The sequence below is a fragment of the Cyprinodon tularosa genome, unplaced genomic scaffold (genome assembly GCF_016077235.1).
Source record: "Cyprinodon tularosa strain WSP-4 unplaced genomic scaffold, ASM1607723v1 ctg816, whole genome shotgun sequence".
Classification (NCBI taxonomy): domain Eukaryota; kingdom Metazoa; phylum Chordata; class Actinopteri; order Cyprinodontiformes; family Cyprinodontidae; genus Cyprinodon; species Cyprinodon tularosa.
Window position 1 is genome coordinate 142,380 of NW_024039581.1, and position 19,394 is coordinate 161,773.

A 19,394-nucleotide genomic window follows, 5' to 3' on the forward strand; every position below is an offset into this window, starting at 1 on the left:
TCAGCTACAGATATGTCTCTGCCTTATAGCCAAAGCAGAGCTTTATCTGCCAGAGTGGCTGTGCAGAGGGAGCCCATTTTCCCTCATTGTTTTAGGTTAATTGTTTTGTTTTTTTAAATCGATATTAGGAAAAGATATTAAATCAGGCACCCAAAAGTCATGATTTATCGCCAAATCAAATTTTTTTTTCCACCCTTCAGGACTAACTATCAGTCTTTCTAACGAGGTACAGAAGGAAACACTGAGGACTCATTTTAAATAAACTCAGCAGAACTCCAGAGAAATGAGGAATAAACCAAACTCACAGCTCTTTGGTGTGCAGGTGGTCCTCTGGATCCGACTCTTTGCTCCCTTTATCTCATCTCTGTGGTTTCCACTCAGCTGAAATACTCCAGAGCTGAAGAACACAGACATTATGAATTGTTTTAAGTCATTCTGTTCATGATAACAAGACCAGAGGTTCCATTAATGGGCAGCTAGTTTTACCAGCTCCAAAAAACAAAGAGATCTTTTTTAATAGATCATTGCATCTTTGAAATAATCTACCTTAATACATCTGCTGCAAATTATCTAGACTCCATTTGATGCCCTGAAGTGTTTTAGTTCTAATTTATTTGGTTTTTTTGTGTATTCTTTGATCACTTCTTTACTACTGTGTGTTAAGAAATAAAGTTTTAGGAAATGTAATATTTTTGACTGCTTTAATTATTGTATGTTTTTAATGTGGACCCCAGGAAGCAGGGCTGTTTGCCATGGCAACAGATAACGGGGGTCCTTAAAGGGGACAGAATGATTATACCGGGTGTTTGCTGCTGGTCCTTAAGCTCTCTGAATAAGGTGTTTAACATTGATCATGAATATTTACACTGCAAAAAAATCAAATCTAAATAAGTAATTGCTTCTTAAAATAAGTGCATTTTTTCTTGAATTAAGTATTTAAGTGAGACTCTTTGCCAATAGAACAAGACAATTTACACTTAAAATAAGAAAAACACAATTGCATTGTCTTATTTCAAGTTCATTTTATTTTAAGAGTAAAAATACTAATTTCATTGGTAAATCATCTTATTTATCTGCTCAAATTAAGGGTGAATACTATGGGGCCAAAATGGTAGCTTTAATATTAGCAAGTGTGTGTGGAGAGTTGTGTGTCTGTATCTCGATTTGTGTGTGTGCAGTGGGATTTGAAAATGTGTAAATAAATCTGTAAATGTGTGAGGAGATTTGTGTGTCTGTACAACAATCTGCAAATGTGTAAAACTACTTGTGTGTAATCCGTTTTGCAAATGTGTAAAAAATCCACAAATCTGTATTCAGATCTGCAAATGTGTACTGAGACTTGCAAATGTGTAGATCAATCTGTAAGCACACACAGAGACACTTGTGTCTGAAGTATTTTCGCTTCAAGGCCCAGAAATACAGACAAATCATTGGTTACAAGTCAAGCGGTTTTTCGGTTGGCTCTCTTTACACACGTGATTTTTGCTACTCTTCTGCTGGGTGAGATGCACAAATGCTAGAAGGATTTGTATGTGTACAGGTGCTGGTCATAAAATTAGAATATCATGAAAAAGTAGATTGATTTCAGTAATTCCATTTAAAAAGTGAAACTTGTATATTATATTCATACATTACATACAAACTCATATATTTCAGATGTTTATTTTGTTTAATTTTGATGATTACAAATGACAACAAATGAAAATCTCAAATTCATCATATCAGAAAATTAGAATATTGTGAAAAGGTTCAAAATTGATGGCCCCTGGTGCCACACTCTAATCAGCTAATTAACTCAAACCACCTGCAAAAGCCTTTAAATGGTCTTTCAGTCTAGTTCTATAGGCTACACAATCATGGGGAAGACTGCTGACTTGACAGTTGTCCAAAAGACGACCATCGACACCTTGCACAAGGAGGGCAAGACACAAAAGGTCATCGCTAAAGAGGCTGGCTGTTCACAGAGCTCAGTGTCCAAGCACATTAATAGAGAGGCGAAGGGAAGGAAAAGATGTGGTCGAAAAAAGTGTACAAGCAAGAGAGATAACCGCACCCTGGAGAGGATTGTGAAACAAAACCCATTCAAAAATGTGGGGGAGATTCACAAAGAGTGGACTGCAGCTGGAGTGAGTGCTTCAAGAACCACCACACACAGACGTATGAAAGACATGGGTTTCTGCTGTCGCATTCCTTGTGTCAAGCCACTCTTGAACCACAGACAGCGTCAGAAGCGTCTTGCCTGGGCTAAAGAGAAACAGGACTGGACTGCTGGTGAGTGGTCCAAAGTCATGTTCTCTGATGAAAGTAAATTTTGCATTTCCTTTGGAAATCAAGGTCCCAGAGTCTGGAGGAAAAGAAGAGAGGCACTTCATCCACGTTGCTTGAAGTCCAGTGTAAAGTTTCCACAGTCAGTGATGGTTTGGGGTGCCATGTCATCTGCTGGTGTTGGTCCATTGTGTTTTCTGAGGTCCAGGGTCAACGCAGCCACATACCAGGAAGTTTTAGAGCACTTCATGCTTCCTGCAGCTGACCAACTTTTTGGAGATGCAGATTTCATTTTCCAACAGGACTTGGCACCTGCACACAGTGCCAAAGCTACCAGTACCTGGTTGAAGGACCATGGTATCCCTGTTCTTAATTGGCCAGCAAACTCTCCTGACCTTAACCCCATAGAAAATCTATGGGGTATTGTGAAGAAGAAGATGCAATACACCAGACCCAACAATTCAGAAGAGCTAAAAGCCACTATTAGAGCAACCTGGGCTATCATAACACCTGAGCAGTGCCACAGACTGATCGACTCCATGCCACGCCGCATTGCTGCAGTAATACAGGCCAAAGGAGGCCCAACTAAATACTGAGTGCTGTACATGCTCATACTTTTCATGTTCATACTTTTCAGTTGGCCAACATTTCTATAAATCCTTTGTTTTTATTGGTCTTCAGTAATATTCTAATTTTCTGATATGATGAATTTGAGATTTTCATTTGTTGTCATTTGTAATCATCAAAATTAAACAAAATAAACATCTGAAATATATGAGTTTGTATGTAATGTATGAATATAATATACAACTTTCACTTTTTAAATGGAATTACTGAAATCAATCTACTTTTTCATGATATTCTAATTTTATGACCAGCACCTGTATTTTCGCGATTTGTAACCCCTTGCGCAGGCTCGCAGGCTCACATGCTGCCCTGACCGCAGGCTCGCAGGCTCACAGGCTCACAGACAGCCTCTCTCTGCTGCGGCAGTTCAGCACATCTTGCTTCACATACAGCCACATACCACCAGTTGGCGGTATTGTACAGTTCGTGACGTTACTGGGGTCCTAGGGGTTGTACCTGCTAAGTTGAGAGCAATGGAATCCCGTCAGCTTTCTGTAAGTATATTTCTTTAATTTTTTCTATAGTTTGCATTAGTAAAACTGTTTCTTCTGCTTCTGTTTTATGGCGGCTGGCAAGCAACTTTATGATGTGCATTACCACCATCTACTTCAGTGGAGTGTGGATCGGGATGCTATGTATTTTCCCACTGAAAAATAAAAATTAATATTTACAATATTTACATAAATAAACTTATATCCTTTCTACCAATTTCTTTTTTTCAAGATTGTTTATCAAATTACAAAAATAATCATAAGTAGATTTTTTTCCCCCCAAAATATCTTGTATATTTAACTGTCATTTATTTTCTTGTAACCCTTCTCTCCATAGAATATTTATAACAAAACAACAAAACATGCTCCACCGTCTCCCCTTGATAACAAAAACCACAACCTCCTGTTCCCATTCTAAATAAGTTTCCATTTAACCCCGTGTTTCCGAAACTTAATCTAGATATAACCTCTTTTTTATTCCTTTCCGTTCTCCTCATTTCACCAATCTTCCTTTGAATACTATAAAGCCAACTTCCAGTTCTATGCTCTTCCCACAGCTTCTGCCATCTTTCCGTAACCTTTTGTTTAATAATAGATTAAATTTTTTCCTTACTGAATGGTATCTATATATCATCCTTGTCACGTCAACTCCCGCAGCGGAGGAAAAAAAAAGGTAGAGGCTGTCTGTGAGCCTGCGAGCCTGCGGTCAGGGCAGCATGTGAGCCTGCGAGCCTGCGCAAGGGGTTACAAATCGCGAAAATACACATACAAATCCTTCTACGCATTTGTGCATCTCACGCGGCAGAAGAGTAGCAAAAATCACGTGTGTAAAGAGAGCCAACCGAAAAACCGCTTGACTTGTAACCAATGATTTGTCTGTATTTCTGGGCCTTGAAGCGAAAATACTTCAGACACAAGTGTCTCTGTGTGTGCTTACAGATTGATCTACACATTTGCAAGTCTCAGTACACATTTGCAGATCTGAATACAGATTTGTGGATTTTTTACACATTTGCAAAACGGATTACACACAAGTAGTTTTACACATTTGCAGATTGTTGTACAGACACACAAATCTCCTCACACATTTACAGATTTATTTACACATTTTCAAATCCCACTGCACACACACAAATCGAGATACAGACACACAACTCTCCACACACATTTGCTAATATTAAAGCTACCATTTTGGCCCCATAGTATTCACCCTTAATTTAAGACATTTTTACTCATTTTGAGATCATTTTTGCAGTGTAGATGAGCTGTGCTCTGATTGGTTGGTTTACAACGAGCGAAGCTGCTGAGCAAAGACGCATCATAGCAACAAGCACTCACTCACTGAAACATCAGATTGTTGATATGGTAGGGGGACCAGACGTCCTCCTTTTCCCGGACATGTCCTACTTTTCATAACTAAAAAAATGTCCGGGCGGAATTTCTAAATCTTCTGGGATTTTGGTCGACTACACTGCAAAAAATGATCTCAAAATGAGTAAAAATATCTTAAATTAAGGGTATTTAGCCTTAATTTGAGCAGGTGAATAAGATGATTTGCCAATGGAATTAATACTTTTACTCTTAAAATAAGGTATCCAGATATTATGCACTTGAAATAAGACAATGCAATTGTTTTTTTCTTATTTTAAGCGTAAATTGTTTTGTTCTATTGGCAAAGTGTCTCACTTAAATCCTTAATTCAAGAAAAAACGCACTTATTATAAGAAGAAATGACTTATTTAGATTTCATTTTTTTTGCAGTGTAAATCACGTGGAAAGACGAGGAAATCTGGGAAAAAATTGCCAATCAGATTGATGGTTTTACTTTTACTTCATTGATAAACGAATCAGTGAATAAAAAAAAAAGAAAAGTTAATCTTTAGTGGTTATAAATACCAACGCTTACCTGAGAGAGATGATGTCGATCACATCCTGCGGCGTGTTCAAAGTGACCCGGATGTCCCGCCCCTCCTGTAGCTGGATGCTCCCATCCAGACTGGGGGAGCTCTGGAGCTCAGCAAGCCATTCAACCGCAGCCTGACCCAAAGCACCATCCACCCCCATCCTGGCTGACAGGCCCACATAGGCACTGGGAACAAAGACACCAGTTACACTCTGCTGACCGGGCCCATGGACGCTGGTTTCAGAGCGTAAAGCCTGAACTACCTGGGGCGAACGTATCCGCTCAGGGAGAAGTGAGAAGCATCCTTGTAGTTAATGCTGCCTTTCAGGTGCAGGGAAAGAAGAGAGGTCACATTGGCGCCCAGCTTGATGGGGACACCAGACAGGGAGGGCAAAGCCAACTCCTCAGCCATCAGCACGCCCCTATGGCTCAGCTGAACCTCATGACCCTGCAGGACAAAGCAGGAGGAAGGGAAATAGTGGGGGTGGGGGGTCGTAAATGATGAATGAACCACAGACCGTTCCAGCCAGTGTTTAACAGCAGGTTCCAATCTAACGTAGATTCCACTCAGCTTTGTCCTTCGAATACAATAAAGTTATTAACAATTCAATCAAGTTGCTGTCCTCATAGTTTTGGTCTTTTTTTGTTGACAAACTTTAGAAATTACTTTGAGTAGAATAAATAATGTTCATCTTTATTTATGCTTCAGGATTAAACTGAATTTTCGCTCTTTAAACAAATATAAACATTACGTTTTCTTGCCTGCAGATCTATATAAAAAACAATTTGAGAGGACATATGAGTTAACTGGTGTGAAATACTGAATACAAAGATAATGTCTCACTGGGTACTAATGGTTCTCAGCTCCTTTTATCAAAATAAATAAATCTATGTTATATAAATCTTTTTTATCTCAGCTTAAAGGGGAACGCCGTTTTTTTTTTTCTACATGGGACCCTTGATTTTACGTTATTGCATCATGTTCTAGAGAGGAGTCAGTTGAGGTGACATCTTTTTCGGATGCCCCCTGGACGCCTCCCTGTTCCAGGCACGTCCCACCGGGAGGAGGCCCAGGGGACGACCCAGGACACGCTGGAGGGACTATGTCTCTCGACTGGCCTGGGCGCGCCTTGGGATTCCCCCAACAGAGCTGGAGGAGGTGTCAGCGGAGAGGGAAGTCTGGGAGTCTCTGCTTAGTCTGCTGCCCCCGCGACCCGGTTCTGGATAAAGCGGGAGACGACGAGTACGTCATGTTCTACTCTCCCATCTGAGTTTAGTGTCATTTGGAGCCGTTCTGAAGATATTCCGTTAGGTTATATCCAGTAACGTCTTCCTATGGGCACAAACTAAACTGTTCATCATTTATTCTTTATGGTACGCCAGCATTCAGAACATGGAGGCCAATCACTGTCCCCCAGACATCCGCCGTTATATTTAAAAGTAAATCGCAGTGTATGCCCGGCTTTAGAGATTCTTTCCTGGATAGACCCCCATATGGAGGGAGCTCACCGTACCCTTTTCTAACTCAGAGGTTTTTTTCTGTTAAAACAGAGTTTTTTTCTCTCCACTGTTGCTGTATGCATGCTCAGTGTGAGGGATTGCTGTAGTTAATGACACAGTGATTGCAGATGGCTATTTTCGCCAGTGCTCATCCAGAAGGAGCGTCTCCTGTAAGCAGAGATGGCAAAAGTACTCACTTTCCGTACTTGAGTAAAAGTACAGATACTTGTGTTAAAAAATACTCTGGTAAAAGTGGAAGTACTGATTAAACTTCTTTACTCAAGTAAAAGTAACAAAGTACAGGCTTGTAAATTTACTTAAAGTGTAAAAGTAGGGCTGCAACAACGAATCGATAAAATCGATAAAAATCGACTTTTAAAAGCGTTGGCAACGAATTTAATCATCGATTAGTTGTGTCGCGCGATTAATGCGTCATCCGCCGCCGCCGTCATCCCGGGGAAGAAAAAAAAATATGGCGGAGCGAGTCAGCGCCGCAGGTGCAGTGTTGCCAACTCAGCGACTTTTCAGACCCCTCCAGCGACTATTTTTTTTAAAAAGCGACTAGCGACAAATCTGGCGACTTTTTACGGTGTCACTGGCGGCTTTTGGAGACTCTTACGTGAAAGCATGTATCGTTCCTACTCTTGTCCTCCAGCGGCAGCTGCTGCCGTGGGGCGCCTCCCCCATCCCAACGCCTTTCTCCCTCTCCCACAGGAATCCCTCTCAGCGCTGCAGTCCGAGCCGCAGGATTTTAGTGAGGAGTTTACCCTCAGCGTCCAGACTGCAAATGAAGCGCGCATGCCCCGGGATTGACGGCGCAAATTGATCACAATAATTAAAATAGCCTGCGCTTTGTAAAGTGAAAAAAGTCGTAACATGCAACTTTTGTAAAAAACAAATGAACATGGCACGGAAGCACCACTGTTATGACGCAGCACCTGAAAAGAAAACACGTTGGAGCCTCGATGGCAGTGAAGAGAGCTGATCAGCAGGATGAGTAACCATGTTTGTTTCATTTTAAAGTGGGGAAACGTAAGTTACAGGTAGCTCATCTGATGCTTTCCTTAGCTTGTTAGTAGGTTACAGACAGTGATAAGGTTGGCTTCTTATTTTACTTTTAATTTCATTTGAATTAGCTTAAGCAGCGTTTATATTTTCTTTATAAATAAATTAATTTGCAAATTATGAGGGCAAGGCTTTTAAAGTTTAAATCTTCTGGCAAAGATAAAGTAAAGAAGATCCTGCAATTTATGGAAGTAAAGCAGAATAAAATCCAGCAAGATCAGTAATATGTCAATTAAATATCTGCCACATTCCCATGTAAATATCTGTCTTTGGAGGATGTGTTTTTTAGCACCCCTAGTTCTCTCATTTTTATTCCAAATACAATTTATAATTAGAATCACAGGGCTATTTTTATCTCTATGGTTTAGTATTTTCTCAAGTAGCAACTTTAACTGCTATACTTTCCTGTCTTAAAAGGCAGAACTCTTCTAGTCTAAAAAAACTCATTTGTTGAAATGGGGGGGCCTATTGTTTGAACCCCTTAGGGGCTTTTAAAAACAAAAATGTCTTTTTTTGCGCTTTATGAAACAAAGTATCCTATATTTTGTGGATGTACAGCTACATTTCTCATGTAAGTTGGCGTAGTTTTAACAGAAACATTTATTTTTCATATTGCACCAGTACAGTTAATGAGAAACCTGTACGTGTGTGCTTGTTTGTTCTGTCTAAAATGTTTATTTTGGAATAAAGAGGTTAATATAAAAAAAATATTTTGTGTCCGATTCATCGATTAATCGAAAAAATAATCGGCCGATTCATCGATTTTTAAAATAATCGTTAGTTGCAGCCCTATGTAAAAGTAAAAGTAGAAACCACTTTTTTCATGCCGTTGCCTACATTTTAAATGGATGTCTGCCAATAGGACTAGATCTCTGTTGTGTTCATTTTCAATCATCTCGTCGTCCATGCTACTATGCTAACGCCACCGCCACCAGCTGCAATGATTTGCCGCCAATGAATACCGCCGAATCTGTCGATTCATCTTGTAGTGGTGCGTCAAATGCAACGTAGATTCCCATCCAATTAGATTGAATTTGGTATTGATGACGTGAAAAATAATAACGGTAACTCCATTGAAATGATTCAAAACTAAAGTAACGAGCTAATTTTTTACAATGTAAGGAGTAGAAAGTACAGATATTTGTGTAAAAATGTAAGGAGTAGAAGTAAAAAGTCGCCATAAAAATAAGTAGTAAAGTAAAAATATCAGAAAAATCTACTTGAGTACAGTAACGAAGTATTTGTACTTCCCATCCCGACTCGTGTTGATGACGTGTTGTGAACTGCGGTTATATTAATAAACTAAAGTGAATTTAATTTAATTGAGCGTTAGTTACAGCAGCACCCGATGATGTCATGTTACCTTGAGCAGCTTGACAGCTAGCCCCGCCATGCTGAGGGACACCTGGTGGACTTGGTCATAGATGTCGTTGCACGTGAACACACTGAGCTCATTTCCAAAGATTTTTACACCAACCCAACACTGTGGCCTTCCAGCATCATCTTTCCTTTTCCCAAACAGCTGTAAAAATAAATAAATAAATAAACAAAATAAACACAAAGGTGTGAAGAAACCAAACCTGAAAGTGATAAATTGGTTAAGAAAAGTTTATCATATGCTGAATAAATTAGGAAGATATATATAACAATATATTGTTTTCTTGTCGCCGTTTTTAATAATGCTGGTGATTCTCTGTCATCCAGGTCAGAGTCTGAAGACGTTTCTCTTCCATCCAGGAAGATTTTTCAATTTAAAATATCAGAAATAGCGTTTAGTTCCAGGTTTTATAGAGCGGACCAACAAAGCCTGGTTTTAGTTTAGAAAACATGCATCCGCGTGAACACTGGGACGCAACTCAATGGGAAAGGAAAGGATTCTGATTTCAACCGTTGCGTATATTAGCTGCGACATGAATCAAGATGCTATGACCGAAAACATTTGATTGACAGATGACCGTTGATATATGATTGGCTGAATTTAGGTGTTCAGGCTGACGTAGAATTAACTGGCCTGCAGAAGATAACGGGAAAAACAGATTTTAAGACAGGATTTTTATTTTTTTTAATAAAAATGTTCTAAATTTTGGGATAAAAAGGTCTGATAAAGAAAACATTTATATAGATGTTTGAGCCAGAATGATTTAACATTTAGATACGACTTCCCTAAACTTTAAGTACAGTAATCAAGCAAATGTTACTTTCCGCTACTGGGTGTGGTGATGTATAAAGCCCTCAGAGTTGATCAGCCTTACCATGGCCCTGGCCTGCTTCAGATAACCGTCTGCGCTGGACAAACACCTTTCTTTCTCTTTTGCATTTCCATCATCTGCTCCTCTTCTGCTCTTTCTTGCCTCCTGTTTTCTGGTTTCAGCAGCCGGCTCACTGTCTGCCTTGTGACTGAAAGCGCTCCTCAACAGGGGCTCAAAGTTCTCCATGTGTAGATCTACCTGGAGCAGAAACAAAGGATGATGTTTACTTTATATCTCTACCTGTTTTTAACACCCAAATTCTTTTAAAACTCACCTCTAACAGGTTGTGTGCTCTACCGTGTAAATAAGTTGTAAAGTTGGCTGAAACAGATCTGGGCAGAAAGGACTTTGGAGAGAAAACCACGGATGTTTCTAGATTTTTTATTCCAAGGCCTGAAATACAAAAGAAAAGAGCAGCTCAGTCATCCTCCGCCTCCACATCATGATCGTTTCATTATTATTGACACAGAAAGAGCTTATTTGACATCGTTTAAGTAGCTTGAAAAGGTTCAGTTTCTCATCTCATCCAAGATGCTTCCTCAGGTCTAACTACTGGGATTAATATACTGGAGGAGGAACAAAGAATTAGGAGGAACCAAAGGAGGTTCTGATCCCTCCAATGGATTGGCCAAGGAGGTCACCTGGGGGGTTAATGATCATTAAAACGGAAGAAGCCTCTCGGATGAGAGGAGAAACCACAGGCGGGACTTTCTGAAGGACTGATGTGGACATGTTCATGTCCCCACCAATCATTTCTGCTTTTTTTCCCCTTTACACGCATTTCCTTTAGCCAGAGCTAACAGAGGTAGGCTGCAGCTATCTGTGTTCAGGGTGTTTTGACTCCATGTTAGTTTTCCTCTCTCACGCTGCTCCCTTGTCCCGCCTCTCGATGTGACATCATCGGATCTGTCGCTTTGAGACATCTTATTTGCGCATTTCACTGCATTTTTACTGCACAAAGTCGCTACATGGAGGAGGAGAGACACACAGCAGCACTCAGTGAACATTAACCAGCAGCTACTTTGGTGTTTAAGTACAAAAATATGCTACGCTATATTAAAAATGCAGCTTATCCAGATTTTTCTGGATGGATGGAATTGAAATTTGTTAGGAATCCAGTCACACACCTGCGGCTGGTTGACTAATCACTGAGGATTATTTGTGCCATGGACTGTCACTACCTCTAGAAGCAATAAAATTGTGCTTCTAGGGATGAATGATTTACTGATTTTGGTATATATATATATATATATATATATATATATATATATATATATATATATATATATAATGCACTAAAAGGCATCTCTCTAACTATCTATAAATATAAATATCAGTGTATTATGGTTCTCTTGTGTTCTCAACATTGGGAAAGTGTTCGGGTGGAGTAACTGTAGGTCCATCAGCCCCCACCCTTAGAGCGCCCCCACCCACTCATCACTAAGTTACACCCTTGCAAGAAACGCCTTCTGAAAACCTTCAGGTCCAGTTGCCTAAACTGAACTTTTTGAAGCTTGACCTGGTGAACTAAGAATCTTCACAGATTTGTTTAACGAAAAGTCCTGTAATATTCAGAATAATAACTTCTGGAAGTCCTTTAAATATGAAATCATTACATCCTGTTCAACAAATGATCAGAGTTTTTAATTAGGAGTCATTTTCATTTGAATGTGCTTTAAGCCGGGCGTACACTGTAGGATTTTGTGCGAGAATTTTGCGATTTAAACCCTGCAGGTTTCATCGCACAGTTTGAGCTGTAGCTACGTGCAACGATTGAAAAAATCGCAATGTATGCCCGTCCAACGACCAACCCGTCCGTGGAGGATCAGGAATCAGAAAGGTGGAATAACTCTTTTTTTCACTTTTTTTTTTTTCCAACAAAAATTTTTATTGTATTATTTTTTTTTTTTACAGATACACCTGCCACATAACCAGTACAGTAAACAGGACCTACGAACACCCTCTTAGCTACATATCTGCACAGACTCCTCTAAGTATACAGGAGAAAATAGTCCACTGTTGAGGCTCCCTTGTTGCACATTGTGTTTTGACAATAAACTTGTCTCTAACTGGTTTCGTCATTGTGAGATATGTCCACTCTTTCAACAAAATTCAGGAAGGGTCTCCAAATGTTTTCAAATAGATCGCTTTTCCCTTTCTGGAGATACGTTATGCGTTCCAGAGGTAAAGTCTTCAGCATTTGCTTAATCCATTGGTTGATACCTGGAAGTGTTGTTCTCTTCCAGGGTAGTGCTATCAGCCTTTTAGCCTGTAGTAGACATATATCAATCAACAATTGTTCACTTTTGGTAAACAAAGTATTTTTAGGGTACAAACCTAAAATTAGAAAAGCAGGATCAAGTGCAACAACTTTAGAGACAAGGTGTTCCAAAGTTCTTCTTATGGCTTTCCAAAAGTTTTGAATTTCCGTACATTTCCAAATACAATGAAACAAAGTCCCCTTTTCTTCTAAACATTTTGTGCATACATCTGGTATATTAGGGTTGTACCTATTTAAATTGACTGGTGTAATATAGATTCGCATTAACCATTTGTATTGCAGTAACCTTAAGCGAGAGTTAACAGTTTGCTTTTGAGCCTTTGCACAGACAGCTTTTTTTCACTTTTACCCGATGTATTCCAGCATCCAGCTGCCATGCACGTGGGCATTGTCAGTTTCACTATAGCTCTGGTGAATTTCAATGGTGAAGTCCTCTGGAAATCTTCAATAATTGTTGTTGATTGCAGATGTGTCTAGTAGTTCCCATTGATTTAGCTTGGAAAGCGGGGAGAATGGCGCTAGGCTTACCGCACCGTGACGTCACTGCTGGAAGATGGCAGGAGGGAGGGGCTACTATATTTGGGCAAAAATGGCCGCTCCCAGACTCAGTGATCGCCATGAAAATTATTGTTTTAATTTTTTAACTGATTAATGCTAAATTCATTAAATTAGCGCAAACGTATTAGCTAAGTTAAGATGGATTTCCGTCTTTAATGAACATTCTGGGATGATAGTTACCTGAAACAAAAGTATGATCTGAATAAGAGGAATATTTCCAGAATTCTGCTTCAAAATCTCTGCTTATGATGTCATCAGGCATTGACTCGATGAAGCTCTGCTTCATGGGATCCTCACTCCGCAGGATGTTAGTGAGATGGCTCCACACAAATGAGCCCACTAGAGACAAAAGACAAAGGAAGAAAGTCAAGAAATGACCAATAAAAAAGATACGATACAAAAACCTTCAAGATGAGGAGCTAAAAACAATAAAAACATGTTCAACCGAGACTAACTGCTTTCTGCTGTTTTACATAAAAAGATTCAAATACTCAGAAGGTGTGTTCAGTTTCCAAGGCTGCGTCCTCCAAGGACCCGGTCTATCTGGACTAGATCCTTCCAGGTCCGTGAAAATATTGGAAATATGGATTCAAACAGGTCCAGCCCTCTATGGCTTTCACCACCCATATGCTCTGTTCAGTTCTATTCAGTTTATTTCTATAGCTCCAATTCACATCAGGTCATTTCAGGTCACTTTCCAGTTCACCAGATCATCCAGTCAGATTGATTCAAAGTTTTCTATCTAAGGAAAACCAGCTGATTGCATCGACTCATTGACTCTTCAGCAATCCCTCACACTAGCATTGTTGCCTCCCTCTGTTGCCTGGGGAACCATGACAGTTGTCGCACAAAGCAGGAAAATAATGGATGCTGAACGTCTCACTGCTGTTCTGGGTGCTAATAATATTTCTGAGGAGCTTCAGCAGCAGAACCGTCGTCTCAGATATCAGATTTATAGTCCCCCCCCCCACCCTGCAGATCTATTAGAATCTGAGCTTAAATTCCAGCCAAACTCATTTACACAGTAACAGATAAAACCTTAGATAAACCAAACATTACCGCCACATATCTGACTCTATAACCATTAAAACAACTATTTTCATTCATTTCAGACGGAACTATTCACAGACTGGATTATATTAAACTGAACTTCCAATATTCACCACTATTCGGCGCCATTTCCGCTTTTCCTCTGAGCACGGAGCAGCTGGCTTCATCTCGCAATGAATCCTGGGATACCCAAAGATAGAGAGGATACAGCTGACCTGTACTTCAAAACGGGTAAAAAGAAGGACGCATTTGTCGGCCGCATAACGAAGAGTCTTCCGATCCGAACAGGCCTCTGCGCTATGATGTAACCGACCGATGAATCTGGCCTTCGGAGGACGCAGCCGCCGGATTGGAACTCAGCTAATATTTACACTTGTACTCAGTTTTCTGGGTTTCCTGTCTAAGGATACAGAGATGGAGTTATTTTTGTTCTATTATTGTTGCCAGCAAAGAACTCTGAAATTTGATTTTGTTTAGTTAATTAGATTTCTTGTTTTCATGTTTTTTTTTATTTCTCTTTTTCAGATTTAGTTTTTCCAGCTGATTTTTTTTTTCCAATTGTGATTTATAGATCGCATTCTCTTCAGCAGAGCCACGTTTCTGTTAGTCGGCCGGAAAGTAGCCACATCGTTGTCTTGGTCAGTGTGTGTGTGAAAAGTGATGTGAAAAGAATTCTATTCATAAAACTAGGGATGCACGATTTTGGGATTTTGGCCGATATGCCGATATTTTAAAACTCATGTAGCCGATAACCGATATCGATACCGATGTTAAAGCTGGACAAAAATATCAATATATCAACATATAAAAATATGGCAACATTTGGTGAATTTTCGGGGGATTTCGTAGCATAACGATGACATATAGCAATATTTCATTAGTAAAAGAGATTGATATGGTGTTTTTAAATGGCAATATATCAGCATATGAAGATATTGGGAAATTTTAATGGATCAATATTTTTCCCTCGTCTTTAGAAGTTTTTAAGTCTGTAAAAAAGAAGTTTTTTTTTTGTTTTTTTTTTTAGACTTTAGAAACTCAGAAGCTGATCAAATATCGGGTTAAATATCGGTGAGGGGGCCGATGTCCGATATTCAGTATTAAGGCCGATACCGATAGGGGGCCGATTATATTTTTCAAATAATTTTCCGCAAATTTCAATGTACAAAATGTGTTCTTTGCTTGCAGGAATAACGGGACAGAAGTCATTCCGTAACAGTAGACCTTGGTTGGACGTCTCGCTGCTCAGAGTGGTCTTCACCGCTTCAAACAGTCCCTGGTGGGGGCAGAGCATGAGCTGCTGGTACGCAGCGATCCTGACCTCCGGATCCTCCGGGGACGATCCGTACAGCTGCAACAGCACCGAGCGCTGAGGGAAGCAAACGGCCGTCAGTCACTGCTGTTCAGGTTGTCCGTTCATGTTAATCCTCCTGTATAAATCCAGCTGTTTAAAAACACTTTTATAGAAGTTAGAGGATCAACTTCAGCTTTTAACTCCAGTAAAAGTGTAAAAGTACACAGTCAATTTTGCAGTGTTAAAGTAACACTTTAAGAGTGCAATTGGTCCCACTCAGAATTAGTGTTAGAACTCTATGTAGTGTATATCTTACTCCAGTTGTTGTTGTAATAACTCTTAAAGAGTCAGTGTACTTTGACACGACATATTTAACACTGTGGAATTTACTGGGTACCATTTTTAAAACTACTTAAAGTTTAAAATAAAAGTAATGAAGAAAAAACTGTTAAGGCCAAAAGCTTTACTGCTCTACTCTATTAAAGGAACATTTTTCTACAATTCTGGATGATAACTTCCTTAGAATTCATTTTCTTAGTTTTATAACTAATGGTAACAGAGTCACATTTAACTTTGCATCATCTTGATAAACTACATATTTTGGTATGTGGTGAGCAACAACTTGGGGCAGCACCGAGTCCAACTACAGAGAAATTAATTGTCTGGATGAAACTAATTATTTTGATGGTTTTTATTTTATTTTATTTTTTTCAAATACCAACAGGCCAGAACAAAAAAAAGGAACTTAAATAAAACAAAACTAATCTAGTCTATTTAAAAAAATGTAAGGAGTAGAAAGTAAGAAGTTGTTGGAAAAATAATGACTCCTGTAGAGTATAGATAGCCAACATTTCTACTTAAAGGGGAACTTCTGTTTTTTTACATTGGGTCCTTGATTTTCCGTTATTCCATCATGTTCTACTCTCCCATATGAGTTTAGTGTCATCTGGAGCCGTTCTGAAGATATTCCGTTAGGTTATATCCAGTAACGTCTTCCTATGGGCAACGACTTGAAGGCACAAACTAAACTGTTCATTATTTATTCTTTATGGTACGCCAGCATTCAGAACATGGAGGCCATCACTGTCCCCCAGACATCCACCGTTAGATTATTTATATTTTCTAAAAACAAAGCGGCACGCTGATGATGACATCATCATCATCACGCTGATGATGACATCATCAGCGTGCGCCGGCTACCCTTCATCCATCCTGTCCGCTGAACTGCTGCTAGTTTTCCTCCCATGCCTGGAAGATGTCTAGTGCTTGCGCCACAGATGATCTCGCTCTCCAGATGAACGATTCGGATGAGCTAGAATGAATAGAAGGGGGTAGAGCCATGGGCGGTTCTAGACAGGGGCCAACGGGGGCCAGAGCCCCTGTAGATCATGTCCTGGCCCCTTTTATGGCCCCTGTGCTGAAGACATGATACTCAAAAAAGTTCTAATGATGATCTGCGCTGGAACAGACGCAGTTACTGATACGTCCTCTGGATCGATTTCATTTTTTTCTTTACAAATTCTGTTTTACTTATTAATTACTAAACATTATTCCTATTTTTTTCAAAACAAAAAAAAACAACAAATACTTAAATTTTTACAGCTGCATTTATTAGTTTTTCTTGAGTTCTACTTCAGATTTGATAGAAAATGGTCATTTTAACTTAAATAAAGTCAAAAATAAGTAAAATTCCTAAATTATGAATATATATTGACCTAATAAGACGTAGAATTTTAATTACACCTAATTGAATAGAAGTTTAACTTCATGCAGTTCTCTTAATATATTTAAATCCCTTGCCCTATTTTTTATTTAATTCTTTTCTGTGCCCCCATGAAAGCAACACTGGCCCCCTCCTTGCCCCCTGGTACATTTTGGTCTAGATCCGCCACTGGGTAGAGCGTAGCCGCCTGCGGCCCGGGCTGCCTGTCACAAATCCAGTCCGGTGATGTCATACACGCGCCGCTTTGTTTTTAAAAGATATAAATATATAAAATATAACGGTGGATGTCTGGGGGACAGTGATTGGCCTCCATGTTCTGAATGCTGGCGTACCATAAAGAATAAATAATGAACAGTTTAGTTTGTGCCTTCAAGTCGTTGCCCATAGGAAGACGTTACTGGATATAACCTAACGGAATATCTTCAGAACGGCTCCAAATGACACTAAACTCAGATGGGAGAGTAGAACATGATGGAATAACGGAAAATCAAGGACCAATGGAAAAAAACGGCGTTCCACTTTAAGTAAAGTAACAAATTATTTGTACTTTGTTACCTGGCGCCTCTGCAGGTGTTATTAATGATGTCATCACAGGTGCTGATGGTGAATCAATTATCCCTTTTTGAACAGGCCTTAATGGGATTTTCTTTTGTTCTGTTTTAATTGGAAATTGTTGCTTTAGACCAGGAGTCACCAACCTTTTTACTTAGGAGACGTAGGAAGGGCGACCATTACTGACCCATGAGCTGCAAGGGTTAGCGTTAGCCTAAACTTAGTTCATTATCAACATATTTTTATTGTTTCTGTTAATTTCTAAGTTTATTTAGACATTGTCATTTTGAAATCTCTATAAATGATTAAAAAGAAGAGCAACAGAATAAAATAAAATTTCAAACTTTGTTGTTCTTTATTTAGAAGACTCTGAGGGCCCCCCATGTGGCCCCCTGAGGGCACCGCGTTGGTGACCCCTGCTTTAGACTATCAGGCCAAAGAATCCAGATGTTGTCCAACTCAGACAAACATTCAAAATGGATCCTATTTGGTCCAGTTTTTTTAACCATATTTTTCCCATTAAAGGAAAAGTTTTTTTTGCTGATTAACACTAAATTAATTAAATTACTTATTAGTTTTAGGTATAAATAATGATCATTCCTTAATGACTGGACTTTTAAACTCACGTCAGCTGAGCAGGGCAGGCGCCTGAAAGCTTGGACGGCAGCGAGTCTGAGCTTCAGCTCAGCTTTGAGGTTCAGCACGCAGCCGTTCAGCAGTGGAATAAAAGCTGCAGTCAAACCAACGTTTCCAATGGATTTCAGAGCATAGAACAGCTGTTGATTGGACACAAGATAATATCTGTAAATATTCCCTGATTCATTTACATGAACGGCAGAAACGAGAGAGTTTTACCTCTCTGACTTGATGAGGTTCCTTTTCCTCGCAGCCTGCAGTCAGGGTTTCCTGAAGCGTTCGCATGAAAGCCTGAACCTGAGGGGTTTCACCACAGGAAGCTTCAGACCTTTTGCACAGCTGGTGGATCAGAGACGATCCAACCAGCATGGCCTTGGACCGTAGCTGCGGCCTCTCCAGAAAACCCTTCAATAAAGACATTAGATCAGTTCAACTGAAATAGTGCATCAGAGAAAAGAAGAGTTTCAGAGATAAGTTCCTACGTTGATGAATCCAATGATCTGAGGAGACGGATGCGGGGTGAGGGCTAAGGCAGTGAGGAAAGAGTTAACCTGCCCCTCCTCCAGCTCCTCATTCTGGATCAGGTGGGTCAGCAGCAGAATGCAGTTTTCAGATCCGCATGCTGGTAAGGCGTCCAGCAGGGGCTGCCTGTCAGAACAGATTATTATCATTATTAACATCATTATCAGCATCTCAACCACATTTCAAGGAAAATCTGTTTTCAGCCCAGAGGAACTTGTGGAAGCATATTTTGGCCTATTTGTGACATAAAATAGTTGTGTTTCTATCCATCCATCCATTTTGTTCCGCTTATCCGCGGCCGGCTCACGGAGGGAACAGTCTAAGCAAAGATGCCCAAACTCCCCAATCGACGCACACTTCCTCCAGCTGCTCTGGACCCTGAGGTGACACTAGGCCGGCTCAGAGACATAGTCCCTCCTGGGCCGTCCACCAGGCCTCCTCCCAATGGGACATGCCTGGAACCAGGAGGGGGCCTTTCCTCTGCCTAAATAGGGGTGATTGCTTAGAGGTCTTGTTCCAGTCTGTAAGCTGGAGTTAAGTTACGGAGTTAAGATTGAGGACGACAGAAAGCAGCTGCCTCCCGACTCTAGACAAGGGTGGAGGTGATGAGAGATTCAATCAGCCTCCTTCATGCCGTCAACAGGAGACCTGTTCTGAGTTAATCTGGATAAAATGTAT

General features: G+C 40.0%; 1 protein-coding gene across 1 annotated transcript in view; it reads right to left on the reverse strand.

Annotated features, from left to right (window-relative positions):
* The window catches only part of LOC119774543 (apolipophorins-like), a 46,307-nt gene that overhangs the window by 11,985 nt on the left and 14,928 nt on the right, over positions 1-19,394 (reverse strand). The window contains exons 10-20 of the mRNA XM_038272073.1: positions 18,677-18,842; positions 18,414-18,599; positions 18,185-18,334; positions 15,214-15,358; positions 13,120-13,278; positions 10,375-10,493; positions 10,104-10,298; positions 9,215-9,373; positions 5,550-5,734; positions 5,290-5,472; positions 306-397 (exon numbers count right to left, since the gene is read on the reverse strand). Coding sequence (XP_038128001.1) covers positions 306-397; positions 5,290-5,472; positions 5,550-5,734; positions 9,215-9,373; positions 10,104-10,298; positions 10,375-10,493; positions 13,120-13,278; positions 15,214-15,358; positions 18,185-18,334; positions 18,414-18,599; positions 18,677-18,842 — 1,739 coding nt within the window. The remainder of the gene's footprint in view (positions 1-305; positions 398-5,289; positions 5,473-5,549; positions 5,735-9,214; positions 9,374-10,103; positions 10,299-10,374; positions 10,494-13,119; positions 13,279-15,213; positions 15,359-18,184; positions 18,335-18,413; positions 18,600-18,676; positions 18,843-19,394) is intronic.